General features: G+C 44.6%; 4 protein-coding genes across 15 annotated transcripts in view; 1 reads left to right on the forward strand and 3 right to left on the reverse strand.

Moving 5' to 3' along the window:
• URGCP (upregulator of cell proliferation) overlaps positions 1-5,648 on the reverse strand; it is a 47,481-nt gene extending 41,833 nt beyond the window's left edge. For both annotated transcript variants that reach the window (XM_050783383.1, XM_050783382.1), the window contains exon 1: positions 5,376-5,648. The gene's annotated coding sequence lies outside the window, so the exon portion shown is untranslated. The remainder of the gene's footprint in view (positions 1-5,375) is intronic.
• Positions 1-9,689, reverse strand: part of MRPS24 (mitochondrial ribosomal protein S24) — a 60,907-nt gene extending 51,218 nt beyond the window's left edge. The window contains exon 1 of the mRNA XM_050783446.1: positions 9,686-9,689. The gene's annotated coding sequence lies outside the window, so the exon portion shown is untranslated. The remainder of the gene's footprint in view (positions 1-9,685) is intronic.
• Positions 1-20,988, forward strand: part of UBE2D4 (ubiquitin conjugating enzyme E2 D4 (putative)) — a 210,591-nt gene that overhangs the window by 177,649 nt on the left and 11,954 nt on the right. For 3 of the 6 annotated variants that reach the window (XM_050783452.1, XM_050783449.1, XM_050783451.1), the window contains exons 1-2: positions 5,250-5,361; positions 17,929-17,992. In XM_050783452.1, the coding sequence (XP_050639409.1) occupies positions 5,320-5,361; positions 17,929-17,992 (106 nt within the window). In that variant the 5' untranslated portion in view covers positions 5,250-5,319. Of the gene's footprint in view, positions 1-5,249; positions 5,362-5,680; positions 5,800-17,928; positions 17,993-20,988 lie in introns of those variants that run through there. The other 3 variants (XM_050783450.1, XM_050783453.1, XM_050783454.1) reach the window with 3 other exon arrangements.
• The window catches only part of LOC126950190 (40S ribosomal protein S17), a 176,642-nt gene that overhangs the window by 54,353 nt on the left and 101,301 nt on the right, over positions 1-20,988 (reverse strand). The window lies entirely within an intron of this gene.

Here is a 20,988-nt window from a genome sequence, read left to right on the forward strand (position 1 = left end):
TATAAAAAAAAAGAGCTCTAGGCCAGGCACGGTGGCTCACGTCTGTAATCCTAGCACTTTGGGAGGCCGAGGCAGGCGGATCACAAGGTCAGGAGATCGAGACCATCCTGGCTAATACAGTGAAACCCACCTCTACTAAATATACAAAAAATTAGCCAGGCATGGTGGCAGGTGCCTGTAATCCCAGCTACTTGGGAGGCTGAGACAGGAGAATGGTATGGACCCAGGAGATGGAGCTTGCAGTGAGCCGTGATTGTGCCACTGCACTCCAGCCTGGGCGACAAGAGCGAGACTCCGTCTCAAAAAAACAAAAAAACAGCCGGGCGCGGTGGCTCAAGCCTGTAATCCCAGCACTTTGGGAGGCCGAGACGGGCGGATCACGAGGTCGGGAGATCGAGACCATCCTGGCTAACACGGTGAAACCCTGTCTCTACTAAAAAAATACAAAAAACTAGCTGGGCGAGGTGGTGGGCGCCTGTAGTCCCAGCTACTCAGGAGGCTGAGGCAGGAGAACGGCGTGAACCCGGGAGGCGGAGCTTGCAGTGAGCTGAGATCTGGCCACTGCACTCCAGCCTGGGCAACAGAGCGAGACTCCGTCTCAAAAAAAAAAAAAAAAAAGAAACCAAAAAAAAAAAAAAAAAAAGAGAGATCTAATTAATTGGCCTAAAGGAAAATAAGTGCTTCGATCAAATATTTTTGAAGGGAAAATAAAAGCTGTAATGCCTTTTAGTTCGTGTGACTTTAATCCTTGAGAAATAAAAACAGTCTTAAAGATTACTGGTAAAATGCAAATGTTGTTGTTAAAATGTAGACAGGTGGTCTAAATTATACGGGACAGATATTAGGTTTGCTAAATGTTTTACAGTTATAAACTGCTTCTTTTGACTTTGAGAACTGTTCAACTTGCCTACTTTACAACTTGGCAAGGCCCAGGACTTTGGTAAGGGACTTAGTAAGGCTCTTAATCTTAGCAAATAATCATTAATCATATAATCTCAGTAAAATGTTCTAAGAGGAATGGACATGGAAATTTTTGTCTAGGGCTAAAGGATTATTTTCAATTAGATAAGATACAGCTAAAGGTTTAAAACAAGTTATGGAAGGTTTCTTGCAAAAGAAATTCTGTGTGTGAACACTAAATTCAAAAGGGTATTATCTGTTTTTCTGTAAATAATTCAGCATTGAAATAAAAGCACAACAAGGTTTTCTTTTTCTTTTTCTTTTTTTTTTTTTTTTTGAGATGGAGTCTCACTCTGTCGCCCAGGTTGGAATGCAGTGGCACGATCTCGGTTCACTGCAACCTCCACCTCCCAGGTTCAAGCTATTCTCCTGCCTTAGCTTCCCAAGTAGCTGGGATTACAGGTGCAGGTTACCATGCCCAGCTAATTTCCATTTTTGTTTGTTTGTTTGTTTGTGTTTTGAGAGGTGGTCTCACTCTCTCACCCAGGCTGGAGTGCAATGGCGCGATCTCGGCTCCCTGCAACCTCCACCTCCTGGGTTCAAGAGATTCTGCCTCAGCCTCCCAAATACTTGGGATTACAGGGATGCACCATCACTTGGATAATTTTTGTATTTTTAGTAGAGACAGGGTTTCACCATGTTGGCCAGGCTGGTCTTGAACTCCTGACCTCAGGTGCTCCACCTGCCTTGGCCTCCCAAAGTACTGGGATTACAGGCGTGAGCCACCATACTTGGCATCACTTAACTTTCTGAGGAACTGCTAAACTGTTTTCCAAAAATGACTGTACCATTTTATAGTCCACCAGAATGTATGAGGGTTCCAACTTCTCCACATCTTTGTCAACACTTGTCGTCTGTCCCTTTAATTACAGCCATCCTAGAGGGTGTGAAGTGGTATCTCATTATGGCTTTGATTTATACTTCCCTTATGTCTAATGATTATTATTTTCTTGAGACAGGGTCTTGCTCTGTTTCCCAGGCTGGAATGCTGTAGCGTGAATGGGGCTCACAGCAACCTCAACCTCCTAGGCCCAAGCAATCATAGCTGGGACTACAGGCATGCGCCACTGTGCTCTACTAATTCTTACAATGTTTTTAAGTATCTGCTTTTGGTGAAGAAAAAAAAAATTTTCTTGTAGAGATGGGGTCTTGCCATGTTGCCCAAGCTGGTCCTGAACTCCTGGGTCAGGTGATCCTCCCACCACAGATAGTCACCCAAACTGCTGGGATTATAGATGTAAGCCAACACACCAGGCCTCTTTTTTTTTTTTTTTTTAGAAGGAGTCTTGCTCTGTTGCCCAGGTCACTGAAGTGCAGTGGCACAATCTCGGCTCATTGCAACCTCTGTCTCCCAGGTTCAAGCGATTCTTCTGCTTCAGCCTCCCAAGTAGCTGAGATTACAGGCATGCACCACCATGCCTAGCTGATTTTTGTATTTTTAGTAGAGATGGGGTTTCACCATATTGGCCAGGTTGGTCTCAAACTCCTGACCTCATGATCCGCCTTCCTCAGCCTCCCAAAGTGCTGGGATTACAGGCGTGAGCCACTGTGCCCAGCCTTTTTTTTGTTTGTTTTTAAAGAGACAGGGTCTTGCTCTGTCTCCTGGGCTGACGTACAGTGGCTCAATCATAGCTCCCTGCAGCCTCAAATTCCTGGAATCAAGCAATAATCACACCTCAACCTCCTGAGTAGCTGGGCCCTCAGATGCACACCACCACATTTGGCTAACTTTTAATTTTTTCTGTAGTCAGGGGTTCGCTATGTTGCCCAATCTGGTCTCAAACTCCTGGCCTCAAACAATCCTCCAACCTCAGCTTCCCAAAGTGTTGAGATTACAGGCCTCAGCCACCACGCCCAGCCTGATTTTTTAAAATGTGCTTATTGCCCAGTTGAGTATCTTCTTTGAAGAAATTTCTATTCACATCTTTTGCCCAGTTTTTAATTGGGTTATTAGTCTTTTTTATTGAGTTCTAAATATTCTTAATATATTCTGGATCTTAGACTGTAGTGAGATATTATTATTTCAAACATTGTCTCGCATTCTGTGTGCTGTCTTTTTGGTTTCTAGTTGGTGTTGTTTGACAAAAGTTTTAAACTTTCATGTAGTCAAAATTATCCATTTAAAAATCTTCTGTGTATTATTCTTTTTTTTTTTTTTCTTGAGACACAGTCTCACCATTGCCCAGGTTGAAGTGCAGTGGTACAATCTCAGCTCACTGCAACCTCTGCCTCCTGGGTTTAAACAATTCTTGTGCCTGAGCCTCCCAAGTAGCTGGGACTACAGGTGCACGCCACCACACCTGGCTAAATTTTGTATTTTTTGTAGAGATGGGGTCTCACCATGTTGGCCAGGCTAAGCTTGAACTCCTGGCCTCAAGCAATTCACCCGCCTCGACCTCCCAAAGTGCTGTGATTACAGGCATAAGCCACTGCACCTGACCAATTGTGTATTATTCTTGCAACATTTCTGTACATCTAAAATTATTTCAATGTTGAAAATGAAACATTACATATAAGCATACTAAAAAGTTTAGAAAACCATTCACTAAACTATCAACAGGGAGTAGAAACAGAATTTTTCATTTTCTATCCTGTGTTTCTTTTTTTCCTGAATTATACAAATGATGCAAATTCTCTGTAGAAATTTTAGAAATTAACACATTAGTAAACCTACCATCCAAAAATACTTTTTGAGATTTGACACATCAAAACCACCATATATATTCTTAGCACATAAATAATCATTTATATGTTCTTACATAAATATATAAACATTTATAAAATCTAGAATCACTTGTTTTATGGGGAGGGAAGGCCATGTCAATAATGTAGGAGGATGGATGGCCCATGGACTAACAAAAATTTCTGTTGTAAATGTTTGACACCAAGGGGAAGCGCTTGACCTGGGCCGTTCAATGGGTGATGCTTGAGCTGGCTTTGGAAGGTGAATGCTCTAGTCAAGGAATGTAGATGCTGTGGTGATGGAAACACTTGATAGTCAGGTGGGCTGGAGGTAGGAAGGAGAAGGTAAAGCTGGAGGATACGTGATTTTGTTTTGAGTTTTTGTTTTTTTGAGACTGGGTCTTGCTCTGTCTCCCAGCCTGGAGTGCAGTGGTGCCATCACAACTCACTGCAGCCTTGATCTCTCGGGCTCAAGTGATCCTCCCATCTCAGCCTCCCAAGTAGCTGGGACTACAGACGCACACCACCATGCCCAGCTAAGTTTTGTATTTTTTGTAGAGACGGGGTTTCACCATGTTGCCCAGGGATGGTCTAGAACTCCTGGACTAAGGGATCCACCCACCTCAATCTCCCAAAGTGCTGGGATTACAGGCGTGAGTCACTGTGCCTGGCTGAAGATCCTGGATTTTGAAGGCCCCTGAATGACAGTGAATGTGATGCTATAGGCCACTGGGCTTCCTTGAAGAGTTCTGGGTAAGGATGCAGTGTGGTAAGCTTTATATTTCAGACAGTTTATGAAGTTGTGTGGAGGACAGATTGGGGGAATAGGAGCATGAAAGCCAGGGACAAAGCTGGGCAACCATTGAAATGTCTATAATACATTTTGTTTCCTGAGTACAAACATAGAGGTGACCATGTGTCCTGGCTGGCTGGAGACAATCCTAAATTATGGCTTTGGTCCCAGAGTAATTATATTAACAGCCACTTTCATGCTCAAACATGTCTCAGTCTGAAGATTAAATATCATCTACGTATACACAGCAACAAAACTTCCACAATTCTTACCTTCACTGTGTGAAAGGCACTGACATTATTTTCTCTTTTTTATTTTTATTTTTTATTATTTTTGAGACACAGTCTCACTCTGTTGCCCAGGCTGGAGTGCAGTGGCGCGATCTCAGCTCACTGCAACCTCTGCCTCCTGGGTTCAAGTGATTCTCAAGTAGCCTCTCAAGTAGCTAGGATTACAGGCATACGTTACTATGCCCAGCTAATTTCTGTATTTTTAGTACAGACGGGGTTTCACCATGTTGGCCAGGCTGGTCTCGAACTCCTGACCTCAAGTGATCCGCCTGCCTCAGCCTCCCAAAGTGCTGGGATTGTAGGCGTGAGCCACTTCGTCTGGCTTTTTTTTTTTCAAATGTTGGTTGCAACCTATTAAATTGATTTCGTGACACACTAAATAGTTCATAACCCTCAGTTTAAACAACTCTGACCTACACGCCTGCCAAGTCTTAGGAAAACAGGAAGGAGACAGCTAATTAAGTTTGGGTGATGCATAGTCTAAGGCATTGGTTCTCAACATTGGCAGTGCAAGATCACGCGAGGTACGACTGAACACGGAGATCTCCAAAACTGCGGAGAGTTGTGCGTGTGCACGTATGCACAGACATCTACATGGAAATGGCTGTAACGCATCCAGCCATAAGGCGTACAAGGGTATGTATACTTACAGAGTTAAGAACCACTATTCTCAGGAGTTATATGACAGCCTGAGAAGACGCCCAGGATGTAGGAACAGGGAGCAAGCGAGCGTTTGGCACCTTGAGGGTGCTCCGCGCGTCTGGTAAAGCCAACGAGCCCCTCCTCTTCGCTGGCCTCTCCGGGGCCCTGCTGACCAGTGGTCGAAGCCACAGGACCGGGTGCGGGTGGCCAGCGTAACCGGGGCAGCCCCGCGGCTTCCCCTCGGCCGCGCCAGGACGCTCTGCACGCGCCGACGACGGCCCCACAGTTCCCCGCGCGCGCAAGCGCAGGAGGCGGCTCCCGGCGTGCAGCTCGGTGGCGGCTGACCCGGCAGCGGGCCGCCTCAGGCAGCCCTGGCCGGGCCGCCAGGGTCCCCGGCAGCGGGGTAGGATGGCGCTAAAGCGGATCCAGAAGGTACGCACTTTCCCACCCTCCGACTCTTTGGGTGTCCGAAGCGTCGAGGTGTGGGCGGGGCGCCGCTGCCGTGAAGTGAAAGGTGACAAAGGCTCCGCAAGTCGCGGATACACCTGCCTAGGAAGGTGGCCGAACAGCCACCCGCGCAGCCTGAAAAGCTAACGCAGCCTGAGAAGGGGATTGCGCGAGCGCGGGGCGGGGCCGGGCCGTGACCACGTGGGCTGCGTCACGCTGGCGGGGCGCCGTGGGGCCACCTGCAGGCTCCTGGACAGCGGGTTGCTGGGTCCCCGGAGTAAGGCAAGCTTGCTCCTCTAGGGTATCCAGAAGGGCTGGATGGGTATCCAGAAGGGTATCCAGAAGGGTATCCAGGATGAAGCTGGGTCCTAAGGGATGAGTAGGAACTCGGCAGGTGGGGAAGAGGGAAAAAGGCTTTCCCGGCAATGGGGAGACCACGAGGCCTGGAGGACTGACAGGATAGGGGAGAAGCTGAAGGGCAGATGGTGTGGACTCGGGTGGTCCTTAGGGGCAGTGCTGAAATAACTGATTTTTATCCTGTAGGTAAGAGGGAGTCCATGAAGGTTTAATGCATTCACTAGGATTTGGAAAATGCACAACAGTAGAAGAAAGAAGTATTTCTAATCCTATCACTTTACTATTTGTTAACATTTTAGCATACCTATGTTCAGTTTTTTCTATATTTAAAACAATTATCCTGCATGTTGTATTCCACTTATTCACATAATAGTAAATGTAAGCATGTTGTGAAGTAGTATTTATAACTTTTTTTTTTTTTTGAGACAGTCTTGCTCTGTCGCCCAGGCTGGAGTACAGTGGCATAATCATGGCTCACTGCAGCCTCAACCGTCCGGGTTCAAGTGATCCTCCCTCCTCAGCTTCCTGGGTAGCGGGGACTACATGCCACCATGCCCAGCCAATTGTTTATTTTTTGTAGAGACAGTGTCTCACTATGTTGCCCAGGCTGGTCTCATACTCCTGGGCTTAAGCGATCCTCTTGCCTCTACCTCCTAAAGTGGTGGGATTACAACGTGAGACACCATGTCCAGTTCTGTAACTAATTTTTAACATTAACTTTCCACAAGTACGTGACTAGTGACTTATTTAGTCATTACCTGTAGTAGGTAAAACTGTAGTAGGTAAAAGTATGAACTTGGGTGTCAGACCTGGGTTAGAGAATGTGAGGTCACTTATAGTGGGACCTTGGGTAAGGCACTTAATCATTCCTAGCCTCCCAGTCCTACATGTTTACAGAGTTGTTTCGAGAATTAAATGCTATGAAATGTGTTTAGCACATGCTTGCTGTATACCAAGCACTCAATATGAGTTAGCTGCTGTTGTTCAAAATTCTTCACTATTTGCTGTTATGAACTTTGTATTAGGCTGTTTTGTTTGCTATAAAGGAATATCTGAGGCTGAGTAATTAATAAAGAAAAGAGGTTTATTTGGCTCTCAGTTCTGCAGGCTGTACAAGAAGCATAGTGCCAGCATCTGCTTCTAGTGAGGCCTCAGGAAGCTTACAATCATGGCGGAAAGCAAAGGAGAAGCAGGCGTGTCACCTGGTAAGAAAGGGAGCGAGAGAGATGCCAGCTCTTTTAAACACCCAGATCTCGCATGAACTAATAGAGTGAGCACTCACAGATTATTGTTGAGGGGCTACCAAGCCATTCATGAGGAATCTGCCCCCATGACCCAGACACCTCCCACCAGGCCCCGCCTCCAACACTGGCGATCACATTTCAGCATGAGATTTGGAGGGGACAAATATCCAAACCAGATCAACCATCATTGTACAGTGAGCCTTTTCCTTAATTCACATTACTGGGTTTGATTGCCAGAGGTGGAATAACAGGATCTCTGAGAGTATGACTCTTCTTTTTAAATAGCTGTCCAAAAGAGAGATAATTTTGATGAGTTATTCTCTGAAAGGGGTCATCTGTCATCCTAGGACTTTGAAGCAGGTGAATGACGTGCTGAGATCTGTGTTATAAAAAGATCCTTCTGGCAGCAGTGTGGCCTAAAGTGGGACAGAGGGAGACTAGAGGCTGTTGTAAAGATTCAGCAGAGGCTTTGCCCAAATTAATGACCATGGAATGGATGCTAGGCCAAAGCAGTGCCTGGACCACATTACAGAAGTGGAATTGACAGGACTTGAGGAGAGGATGTGGTGAAAGTGAAACAAGGAGGTGTACAAAATGGGTCACAAAGCAGTGCCTGGACCACATCACAGAAGTGGAATTGACAGGACTTGAGGAGAGGACGTGGTGAAAGTGAAACAAGGAGGTGTACAAAATGGGTCACTTAGTAGATGGTGGTGTTATTATCTAGGATGGGGAATCAGAAGTTTTGAAGGCAGGGAGGAGGGTAGGAGAGATTAAGGAGTAAAGGTTTGAGCCTACATATTCAAATGTATAGGCTGATAAGATTTATAAAAGGAAGGGTTTGGAAAAACAAGTTTGGACCTTGAGCATGAAATGTCAACTATAGATCCAAGGTAACTGAAGTCATAAGGCCAGGGAGAACTTTTCCTTGATAAGAATCAAGGACAGGCTGGGTGCAGTGGCCCATACCTATATCCCAGCACTCTGGGAGGCCAAGGCGGGTGGATTGCTTGAGTCCAGGAGTTTGAGACCAACTGGGCAACACAGCAAAATTCCATCTCCACTAAAAATTTAAAAATGGCCAGGCGAGGTGGCTCATGCCTGTAATCACAGCACTTTGGAAGACCAAGATGGGTGGATCATTTAAGGTCAGGAGTTTGAGACCAGCCTGACCTATGTACTGAAACCCCTCTGTAATAAAAATACAAAAAAATTAGCCAGGCGTGGTGGTGCACGCCTGTAACCCCAACTACTCCAGAGGCTGAGGCAGGAGAATTGCTTGAACCCGGAGGGTGGAGGTTGCAGTGAGCTGAGATTGCACCACTGCACTCCAGCCTGGGTGACAGAGCGAGACTCCGTCTAAAAAAAATAAAAGTAAATTAAAAAAAAAAAAAAATTAGCTGAGCGCAGTGACACACATCTGTAATCCCAGCTACTCAGGAGGCTAAGGTGGGAGAATCACCTGAGCCTGGGAGGTCAAGACTGTAGTGAGCCTCACCACTGCACTCCAGCCTGGGCAACCAGAGTGAGACCCTGTCTTAAAACAAAAACAAAACAAGAATCAAGGTCAGGACTGGCTTCATGTGTGTGTGATGCATTCAGTCTCACAGGGCCCCAGGCTTGGATGGGCTCTGCCTTTGGTTTTATGCTCTGCTGTCACCATCAGGAAATTCTTAATAATTATTGAACTAGAGACCCTACGTTTTCACATGCACATAATTTGCCCTGCAAGTCCTGGGGAAAATAACAGAACTGTAGGAAATATAACTTTAAAAGTGTGTCAAGCCTGCAGTGGTGAGGTGGCACCATTGGGCCACCACTAGTTAGGATGTCTTAGCTGCAAGTGACAGAAGCTGAGCTGCCCTTGTGCATGGAATTGGAGGTCCTGTGGCAGGACCTTGGGAGCAACTCAGTCCCCCTCTCCTGGTCTGTTTCTGTGTCACTCTGGGGTGAATGGCTCTGGGACACACAGCCTGCTGGACATCTGGGAGTAATAGAGACAATTGCTTCCAGAAGAACTGATGAGAATGTTCTCAGAAAGCCCAGCAGATGTTTTTTTTTCCTTTGCCTTGTTATGAATTATGTCTCATGCTCATTCCTAAACCAATGAGTGGCAAGGAGTCTGGTTACCCTTAGACCTGGAGCTGAGAGTGAGTTGACCAGGAGTCCTTCAGAACAGGAGTCCTTCGGAAAGGAGGAAGGCGGATGGGTGCTGAGCAGGTAGCCAGCAATATGCGAGCCTGAGCCAGGTGTGTGGTGTCTACCAGCTGCCCCCTTAAGTTTCCAATCCACAGCTCTTTCTAACCAACTTCAACCCTTTAAAAATATGTTTTCAAATGAATGTTTCAAATTGAATGTTTTTAGATGCACTTTTTATTTATTTAGCTAGTTTAGTTAGTTAGTTAGTTAGTTTTTGAGACAGGGTCTTGCTCTGTTACCCAGGCTGGAGTGCAGTGGCTTAATCATAGCTCACTGTAGCCTTGACCTCCTGGGTTCAAGCAGTCCTCCCACTTAGCTTTCCCAGTAGCTGGGACTACAGGTGCCTGCCACCACATCTGGCTAATTTTAAGATTTTTGTAGAGAGTGGATTTCACCACGTTGCCAAGGCTGGTTTCAAACTCCTAGGCTCATGCAATCCTCCCACCTCAGCCTCCCAAAGCGCTAGGATTGCAGGTGTGACAGGGTTGTATGTGACAGCAGTTCAATTTTTTAATTTTTTTTTTTTTCTCTTTGATATGTGTATTAGTCCATTCTTACATTGCTATTAGGAAATACCTGGCTGGACACAGTGGCTCATGTCCGTGATCCCAGCATTTTGGGAGGCCGAGGCAGACAGCTCATCTGAGGTCAGGTCCTGGTCAACATGGTGAAACCCCATATCTACTAAAAATACAAAAATTAGCTGGGTGTGGTGGCAGGCGCCTATAATCCTGGCTACGTGGGAGGCTGAGGCAGGAGAATTGCTTGAACCCGGGAGGCAGAGGTTGCAGTGAGCTGAGATCATGCCACTGCACTCCAGCCTGGGCAATAGAGTAAGACTCTGTCTCAAAAAAAAAAAAGAAAGAAAGAAAGAAGCTGAAGGCCGGATGAGGTGGCTCATGCCTATAATCCTAGCACTTTGGGAGGCTAAGGCAGGTGGATGGCCTGAGCTCAGGAGTTCAAGACCAGCCTGGGCAACATGGCAAAACCCCAGCTCTACCAAAAGTACAAAAACTTAGACAGACATAGTTGGTAGTGTGTGCCTATGTTCCCAGCTACTCAGGTGACTGAAGTGGAAGGATTGCTTGAGCCTGGGAAGTGGAGGTTGCAGTGAGCCAATATCATGCCCCTGCACTCCAACCTGGGTGACAGAGTGAGACCCTATGTCAAAAAAAAAAAAAAAAAAAAAAAAAAAAAAAAAAACCTGAGATGAGATAATTTAGAAAGAAAAGAGTTTTAATTGGCTCACAGTTCCACAGGCTGTATAAGAAGCATGGCACTAGTGTCTGCTCTGCCTCAGAGGAGGGGACACTTACACTTACGGTGGAAGGCAAACAGGGAGCAGAGCAGGCATGTTACATGGGCAGAATAGGAGCAAGAGAGAAAACAAGGGGAGATTCTCCACACTTTATTTATTTATTTATTTTTGAGACAGGGTCTCTGTCACCCAGGCTGGAGTGCAGTGGTGCAATTTCTGCTCACTGCAGCCTCTGTCTCCCTGGCTCAAGTGATTCTCATGTCTCAGCCTCTGGAGTAACTGGAATTATAGTGTGTGCCACCACACCTGACTACTTTTTTTTGTCTTTTTAGTAGAGACGGGGTTTTGCCATGTTGCCCAGGCTGGTCTTGAACTCCTGAGCTCAAGTGATCCACCCACTTGGGCCTCCTGAAGTGCTGGGATTACAAGCATGAGCCACCATGACCGGCCATGACACATTTTTTTTTTTTTTTTTGAGACAGTCTTGCTCTGCCGCCCAGGCTGGAGTGCAGTGGTGTGACCTTGGCTCACTGCAAGCCCCGCCTCCTGGGTTCACGCCATTCTCTGGCCTCAGCCTCCCCTAATAGCTGGGACTACAGGCGCCTGCCACCACGCCTGGCTAATTTTTTGTATTCTTAGTAGAGATGGGGTTTCACCATGTTAGCCAGGATGGTCTTGATCTCCTGACCTTGTGATCTGCCCACCTTGGGCTCCCAAAGTGCTGGGATTACAGGTGTGAACCACTGCGCCCGGCCCATGACACACTTTTTTTTTTTTTTTTTTTTTTTTTTTTTTGAGACGGAGTCTCGCTCTGTCGCCCAGGCTGGAGTGCAGTGGCGCGATCTCGGCTCACTGCAAGCTCCGCCTCCCGGGTTCACGCCATTCTCCTGCCTCAGCCTCCCGAGTAGCTGGGACTACAGGCGCCCACAACCGCGCCCGGCTAATTTTTTGTATTTTTAGTAGAGACAGGGTTTCACCGTGGTCTCGATCTCCTGACCTTGTGATCCGCCCGCCTCGGCCTCCCAAAGTGCTGGGATTACAGGTGTGAACCACTGCGCCCGGCCCATGACACACTTTTAAACAATCAGATCTTGTGAGAAGAGGATAATACCAAGTGGATGATACTAAACCAATCACTTGCCCCCAGGCCTCACCCTCAACATTGGAGATTACCATTTGACAAGAGTTTTGGGTGGGAACACAGATCCAAACTATTATATCAATACATATTTAACACATATACTTTGCAATACATGTACTTTAAAGAAAATTTGGAAAATACCTGGCTGAGCAGGGTGGCTCGTGCCTGTAATCTCAGCACTTTGGGAGGCTGAGGCTGATGGATCAGTTGAGGCCAGGAGTTTGAGACAAGCCTGGCCAACATGGCAAAACCCTGTCTCTCCTAAATATACAAACATTAGTCGGGCATAGTGGTATGTGCGTGTAATCCCAGCTACTCGGGAGACTGAGGCATAAGAATCGCTTGAACCCAGGAGATGAAGGTTGCATTGAACCGAGATGGTGCCACTGCACTCCAGCCTGTGTGACAGAGCAAAATCCTGCCTGTCTCAAAAAAAAAAAATAAAGAAAATTAAAGAAAATTTGGAAAATACTCCCAAAATTCAGTTTTTAAAAAAGTCGTCTCTAGTCATCTAAAGTGGGTCATTTTTTTTCTTGCTGGAATGTGTGCCATGCAGTTCCCCTCCTGGGGGCAACAAATGTTAAAGTAGTCTTCTAGAAATATATATGTATATATATTCTCTACCCATTCATATAATTGTGGTTCGCATTTTTGTGGATTTTTTTCAGTGCCTTTGATGTGTATATGTTTCAGATTGTTGTCATCATGTAGTACATCAAATTTTATACTCTGCTTTTTTCTTGCCCTTTTCCTTTAATGTTGTATCATGACATTTTCTCCTATTGTTCTGTAGTCTTTAAAAACGAATTTTCAGTGGCTGCATAATACTTGGTTTAGTTTCTCAAAAAAAAGTTTAACTTCTGATTATAAAGATAGTAATTACTCTTTAAAGAAACTTGGGGCTGGGTGTGGTGGCTCACGCCTGTAATCACAACACTTTGGGAGGCTGAGGCAGGAGGATCGCTTGAGGTCAGGAGTTCAAGACCAGCCTGGCCAGCATGGTGAAACTCATCTCTACTACAAATACAAAAATTAGCCGGGCATGGTGATGCGTACCTGTAATCAATCCCAGCTACTCTGGAGGGTGAAGCACTTGAACCTGGTAGGCAGAGGTTGCAGTGAGCCGAGATGGTGCCAGTGCACTCCAGCCTGGGCAACAAGAGTGAGACCCGGTCTCAAAAAAATAAAAAATAAAAATAAAAATAAATAAAGAGAATTTGGAAGTAAGATAATGCTGTATTCATCTACTTCAAGATGAATATTTTTTCAAATGTTCACATCTCTAAAATTGGGATGCTTCTTACAATAGCTGTCAGCCGGTTACCTTCACTTAGTTGTCACTATCTGTATGAGTAAACTGGATCATGGCAGTTCATTATGAGGTAAATGCATTGCTGGTACTGTATTTGTTGAGTTCAATTGTTTTAAAAATATTTTCAAAAACATAGTGTGATTTAGCACTGAAAAGAAAAGCTTTCATGAACACAGGCACAGAAACAGGACAGTGAAGAGTAAATTTCATACTAATGAAGCAAATATTTGTTGTTGGAGGAAGGACTGGAATTTCCTAATTCTATGTCGAGCAACCAAACTCTTCATAGCCCGAGAAAGGAAGGTACCACCTACCCTCAACTTGGTAAGGCTGGGTCATTTTTTTTTTTTTTTTTTTTTTTTTTTTTTTTTTTTTTTTTTTTGGCTGGAATACGTGCAAATAGATTGTGTATCATGGGCCTTTGCAGAATAAGTATTGATGTCTTGAAAGAAAACTCCAGAAACAGTAGTAGAGGACTCTAAGAATTGCCACATTACCATTGTTTTAGAAGACACAGAGGATGATATTGTGTAGACATCAATGACTCAGTGTTGGGCTCTGAATGGGAAGAAACTTTGGGAATACCTGAACAAACCAGTTTATTTATTTCACTTGTTTTTCCTTTTTTTTTTTTGGATGCATGAATGATACTTAAAAAGAAACACACAAAGCTATGTCTAAGCCTAAAAGAATTCTTTTGATAAGAGTAATTTTAATTTTTTAATTTTTTGAAACAGAGTCTCACTGTGTCACACAGGAGCAATCTCGGCTCACTGCAACCTCAGCCTTCCGGGGCTAAAGCAATTCTTCCCCCCCCCCCAACAGGAAGAAAAAATACTTTTTATTTAATGACCAAGTACACACACATTCTCACACACACATATGTACATATAACTAAAAAAATTTATTTTGCTCTTTATCATGTGGGATGCATTGTGAAATGTTCTACATTCTTTCATTTAAAGAAAAATGCTGGTCACGTTTTAGTAAAAATATTTCACAAATCACTAATATGTTACAATGCATAACTGCTCTAGAGCATTAACAATGCTAAGCTATAATTATAGGAAAATAGATATTGGTGCTCCTTCTTAGAATTAGCCCATGTGGTATTTTAGGTACTCAACTCAGAGAAAAAAAAAATGTAACATAGCCTTGTTACCATGTATCCAGCCTGGACATGGTACATGCTTTCAATGAGCTTAAATCACCTACCTTCCTAGGCCCAAGATCTGAGGGAATGATTTGCAACTATGTAACAGGACCCTTTGTCTGTACTATACATTTTATATTTCTTTTTGTACATTGTTTCACTTGTTCCTCACAAGGACCCTGTGAGGTAGGGAGGGGAAAATATCAGCTACACTTTATAGATAATGAAGTTAAGATTCAGAGAGGTTAAGTGACTTTCTCAGTTACCATATACCTAGTACAAGGCAGAGACAAAATAGTAACTATTAACTTTTAGGTTGGAGGCCCTTTTCTCTAAACCACATAGCTTCTGAGAGTATAATCTAACCCAAAATATTTTTACTGCTTCATCCTCATTTTCTTATTGTTAATTCAGCTTTTTACAGAATACCATAAAAGACCTAATTCTAAATTCATCATGCTAAATTTATGCTTCTCTATCAGTGTAAACTTATGGCCACAGAACACACTTTTTTTGGAAAGCACTGTCACTTTGGCTCTAAAGGAACATAAACAATATAAAAAGCCCCAGAGGCCAAGGAAATTGAAGAGAAGTCAGAAGAAGGGATATCAAATGGAATGTATTAATGGATTTTACTCCCTTTAAGCTTGTACTTTTGTGAGAGGGTTCAATGGAGAGCTTTAATGCAAATGAGACTTGAAGCTTTTGAAGAAGATCTAAGTCTTGATGAGGTTATTCAAACTCAGATCTTGAATGCATAATGATGATAGGCCATGGTCTTCAAAAACATTGTACTTAATGCTCTTCCACAGTGCTAGGATTGGAATGCCACAATACATATTGATTCATGTTTTTGTCCATTAATGGTCTGTGGGTTTCTTTAAATGAAGTCCATTTTAGAGTCCATAGATATCAGTGTTCTGCAAAACTGTTGGGGATTGGAGGCTCCCAAAAGACCCCAGACACTCCGCCCTGCCCATGGCATCACCCTGTAAAGCGATTCTTGTGCCTCAGCCTCCTGAATAGCTGGTTATAGCCACGTGCCACCATGCCCAGCTAAGTTTTGTATTTTTAGTAGAGACAAGGTTTCACAGTGTTGGCCAAGCTGGTCTCGAGCTCCTGACCTCAAGTGACCTGCCTACCTCAGCCTCCCAAAGTGCTGGGATTACAGGTGTGAACCACTGTACACAGTCTAATAAAAGTAATTTTTAAGTAAAATTAAAGTTTATGTGCAAAGAAAGCATTTGGTGTTAGCTTATTTGCCAGCATGTTCCCCGCCCCCTCCCCCCCAATTGTATGTAAAGTAAAATTGTGTCTTACAAAGGATGGAGTCTTGGAGTTGATGGAACACAGTTAAGAAATAACTGGGTGTGTAGCATGGTTTGCTTAACTCTTCTCTACTAATATTCAATACTTTAACTTACTTTCTCTTTTTTGGAACTTCTCAACTTTTATCATTGTTACTTGTAATAGTAATTACTATATAAACTTAACCTACTTAATCCTTTACAATAAATAAAATATTTATACATTTAATGATTTGATAATAAATTCCTATGGTTCAAAAGGTGCAAAGGATATACAGGGAAAAGTCTCCCGCCCAAGACTGTCCCTAGCCATCCAATTCCCCTGGAGGGGCAACCAGTGTCGAAGTATTCTTCTAGAAATATATATATATTCTACTTATTCCTCTCCCTTTTTATAATACTAATTGTGGCATTCTCTATACCACTATTGTCATGATATTTACTAGTTGCTCTTGCTTACATTATATACATTAAAAACTTACATGCAAAATTTGTAGCCATACAATAGTGCCGGCAAGTTGGCAGGCAAGTATGATTACAGCTTAACAGATAATTATACTGAGGCCCAAAGAGGTGAAAGTGATTTCCTCAGTGATGGAGCTCGGACTCAGACCTGAGTCTTCTAACCCTGTGAGGTGAACACAGGAATTCGATGTGTGAGTGGACTAGTTTCTTTCAAGTCACACCATTCTTCCTTGAAATGCCAGTTAGCATTCAAAACTCCTGGGTGCTGGTTGGAGTCTATCAATGGGGATCCACACACGGCCTTTCAGGGATCATTAAGTGTGGGTGTAACTGTTGATCACACCTCTAAAGGGGCCATGGATTCTGCATACTGGCAGTGCAAAAGCATAGAGGTGTGGGAAAACCTTGTGAGGTAGAGGGAATTGGTCTGTACTGCTGGCTTTTCCTGCCCCTGGCTCTTCATGTAACCTCTTCAGGATTTGCCTTAACAGTTCTATCATAGAGCTCATTTATCCATGCAGTATCGCAATGAATGTAAACAATTCCCCTGCACCATGATAGTGGAGGTGCTGAGGGGCACATAGCAGAGAGGTAAGCAAAAAGGAACTGTTCCACAGAGATTTCTGTAGCTCTTGCATTTCTGAGCCTGTCCTCGGTCCCCTTGCATGACCTCAGTTGTTCCCAAGTTAAATTCTTTTTTGACCACTCCTAATGCTGCTTCCTGAGTGCTTTCCAAGTATAATTCATTTTACTTATGAGGAAATGGGTTCAGATATATTAGATACTATTAGAATTGGCCAGTGGTATACTGGTAGATGTTTAAAGATCAACCCTCGGGGAGAAAACATGGCCCTGATTTGTAGCATTTGTTGGCTTCTGTGATGTTAATACTTCCATCTTGGCTGATTAAATTTGAAGTGAAGGGGATAAATGCCAGAGGTGGTTACTGAAATGATCAGCGTGTCCAGAGACATATGGTCAAATCAGGAGAGTTTGTGTAGATAGGACAGTGTTTGGCTTAATTCAGAGATGGTTTCCCATAAAGGGAATCTAGTTGTGGTATAATCCCCGATCCCCACTGGTGCAGTGTTAGACTTTGGCTCAAGTGCCAAAGTCTCCACATTCAGAGCCCTAGGACTTACCACATAACCAGTGGTGACTGGGGTGATTGGGATGGTGGTTGGGGAGGCACAGTAGAGAGATGAGCGCTTCCTTGGTGCTAACTGCTTCCATACATTAATTCATTAGCCTAGTAGTAAAACCTGGCACCTATCCTTCTCCCAGAACTCTCTTCTGGTCTGCTTTCCTTCCATATCCTCAGCACCTGGGGGCCTAGGGATGTCTTCTACCTGAGGAGGTGGGAGGCTAGGCTTGGAGGTAAGGCAGAGCTACGTGTGACTGACTTCTTGCCTGCCCTCTTCCAGCTGTGTACCTTGAGTAGGTAACTTCATCTCTTTACAATTCAATTTCCTAATGTATAAAATGGAAATGATCATACCTACTTCTCTGGTATCTTTACAGCAGGAAGTAGACTCCTGTGACCCACCTTGTCTCTAACCCACTCCTGAGGCCTAGGAGCCTCCTCCCACCAGGAGAATTCCTTCCAGCTACCAAGATTGGTGTGTAAAGGCAGAATCCCCAACATACAGCCACTCTGACCCACTATCTCATGTTCTAGGAATTAACCGACTTGCAGAGGGATCCTCCTGCCCAGTGTTCCGCGGGACCTGTGGGTGATGACTGTAAGTATTTTGGGGGGCTTCAGGTTGTAGGAGGATTGTAATTAAGATCCCCAAATTTAGGCCGGGTGTGGTGGCTCATGCCTGTAATCCTAGCACTTTGGGAAGCCAAGGTGGGTGGATTACCTAAGGTCAGGAGTTTGAAACTAGATTGGCTAACATGGCAAAACCCTGTCTCTACTAAAAGTACAAAAATTAGCTGGGCATGCTGGCATGCGCCTGTAATCCTAGCTACTTGGGAGGCTGAGGCAGGAGAATCGCTTGAACCCGGGAGGCAGAGGTTACAGTGAGCCGAGATCGTGCCACTGCACTCCAGCCTGGGCAACAGACTCCATCTAAAAAACAAACAAACAAACAAACAAACAAAACCAAACAACCAAATTATCAGCCAAGCAGTATTTAAGAAAACCAGTCAGTTATTTTCGCTTCATTTGCTTGTGAATGGCTTTTTCATTTGAGGTCTAGGCCATGAGTTCACAGCAGCTTGGCTGGTCAGGTTATACTCAAAGTAGAACCTGCATTGCCTCTCATGTCCCATAGTCACCGCTTCCCTCTTCTGGCGCAAGAGAAAGCCAGCTTGGCCTGAGGAGTCACATCGGCTGCTGGAAAGTGCCCTTGGCCAAGTCAAACTTGGGTGCTGGTGTAAATATTGTTGGAGTTGGTCTAGAGGACCTGGTGCTGCTGCAGCTCCTGGGAGCAGAGCAGGACAGCCGAGGAGGGGCAGGGCAGGGTAGGGCAGTGGCCACTTGCCTCTGCCAAGGGGAAGGGCAATCCCTATTATTTTCTACCACTTCCACTCTTCCCTGGGGGAGACTGAAGGAGCAGTTCTGGGCAGCTTCTCGGGAGAGAGAGGGAGAAGCAGCACTACCTATTCTAGGCCTCTGCCGTCCCTCACAGGTGGTAGCCGAGGCTGAGCTGCCCAGCACTAGGGTTTCCAGGTCTGTCCTCTGCCCACTCACCTTGCCTCCACTTTGCGGGCTTCTTGGGCTCTGGAACACCAATCCTTCCCTGTGAGGCTTCAGTAACTGCAGCCACAGGAAAGTAGGTGGGGAGGGGAGATACTATGTGTTCAAGGAGAGTGGTGTCAGAGGTACATATACCAAAGAATCAAAAACAGACTGAGACAGAATGTGTATACCAATGTTCACAGCACCATTATTCATGATTTTCAGAAGCTGGTAACAACCCAAGTACCCATCAGTGGAAAATAGATAAACAAAATATGGTTCTGATATACATTACAACATGAAAACCTGCGAAGTGAAATAAGCCAGAAAGAAAATAATGAATATATGATTCCACTTACATGAAATATCTAGATTAGGCAAATGCATAGAGACAGGTGGTAGATGAGAGATTACCTGAGGCTGACGGGAGGGAAAATGGGAGAAATATTGTTTCATGGGTACAGAATTTGTTGGGGGTGATGGAAAGTTTTAGAAATGGATGGGGGGATGGTTCTACAGCATCATGAAGGCATACGATGCCACAGAATTGTACACTTAACAGTTGTTTAAATTGCGTATTTTATTATATATTTTTTACTACAATAAAACAAAAAGAAATTTCACAAAGCTGGAAAAAAAGAGGGCATGCCAACATATGTGTGCCTGCATGTCCTGGGAGGGGACTGAGCTTAGAGGAGCCAGGGGTAGGCAGATGGAGCCACTGAAAATGGAGGACTCTAAAGTCTTTACGTGGGAGTTTAAATCTCGTTTTTGGAACAGAGCAGAAATGTTTCCCAGCTGCCTATGCAGAGTGTGAGAAACAAGAACGACTCTGCTCCACTGTCTCCTGGTACCTGCTCATCACTCTGCTTCTCACTAATCAGCGATTACCTCATGTTGTCCTCACAAGCACCCAGGTCTCTATAGCATGCTTCCCCTCTTACCTGTCACTTAAGATAATATCAGATTAAACTGGGGTTGCTGTAAACTTGAACTAGTTCTTGTTTAGCCTTAGCTGTCTAGAGGCAGCTCCTTGATGCTCAGCTCAGCTCAGACTTACCTTGCACCAGAGCCCAGGCTAAGAGAGGCTAGCGTCAAGGCCAGCCACCACAGTCAGAGCTCAGTGGGTGGAAGCCAGCCTTTGGGGCCATTTCACACCCGCCTCGTGGGCTCACAGCCATTTCCAGCATCCCTCCTCTATATCTTTTCTCGTCCTCTTGCTTTTGAGGCCTTCTCTTCTGACTCTGCCCTCAAGCCCTGCTTAGTGTCCCAGCAGCCCTCAGAGTTAAAGTGAACAAGACCAGAGGATTCTAACCTGTTCTGAAATATATTATCAAAAACACTTTTATTTAATAAAGAATTCCATTCACATTAACATTAGGCAAAGATATATCTACTTTCAACTAATGATTAGCATGAATTGGAATAAAAACAGTCAAAGCAAAAAAAAAAAAAAAAGTGATATTTTCATTAACTCAGGCAGCCTTATTATAGGTAAAGGGGTTCTGTTCAGCACCATTTCTTCGAAATATTGAAAAGCGCTCATGGGCCACCCTGACTACTTTTGAACACCTCTAGGGCTTAGGAAACTTCTGCTTTAGTCCCTGCACTTGTGCTCCCACCCCAAACCTTGGTGCTTTCCTGGGCCTCCTGTTGGGTAGAGCCTGTGGGATACTTAAACAGGTGACAGGAAGCCCAGGACAGGACCAGGTCTGAAACTTTGGGCTAATTCCATATCCACTATGAATCCATATGAGACAGAATTCTCTTGAGAATAACAGGCCCTTCAGATGATCCCAGCAACCCATTCCTGTGGGTGAGTAGGCATTTTCCACAAAGGCCCTAGAGTCAATATCCATTTGTATGACTTGGGAACCTTGAATGTGAATGTTTGGGCCACACTAGGCTAGCCTTGCTGAAACACAGGAGCTGTTCTGGGAATGGGTAGAGCGGTGAAAGTCACCTGAGATGCTGGAAAGGGTGTAGGGTGTGATGTGCAGCAAGAAGAGGCTCTAAACTCCTGCCAAATGGTGGCGACCTGGAAGGGAAGCA

The sequence above is a fragment of the Macaca thibetana genome, chromosome 3, assembly GCF_024542745.1.
Source record: "Macaca thibetana thibetana isolate TM-01 chromosome 3, ASM2454274v1, whole genome shotgun sequence".
Lineage (NCBI taxonomy): Eukaryota > Metazoa > Chordata > Mammalia > Primates > Cercopithecidae > Macaca > Macaca thibetana.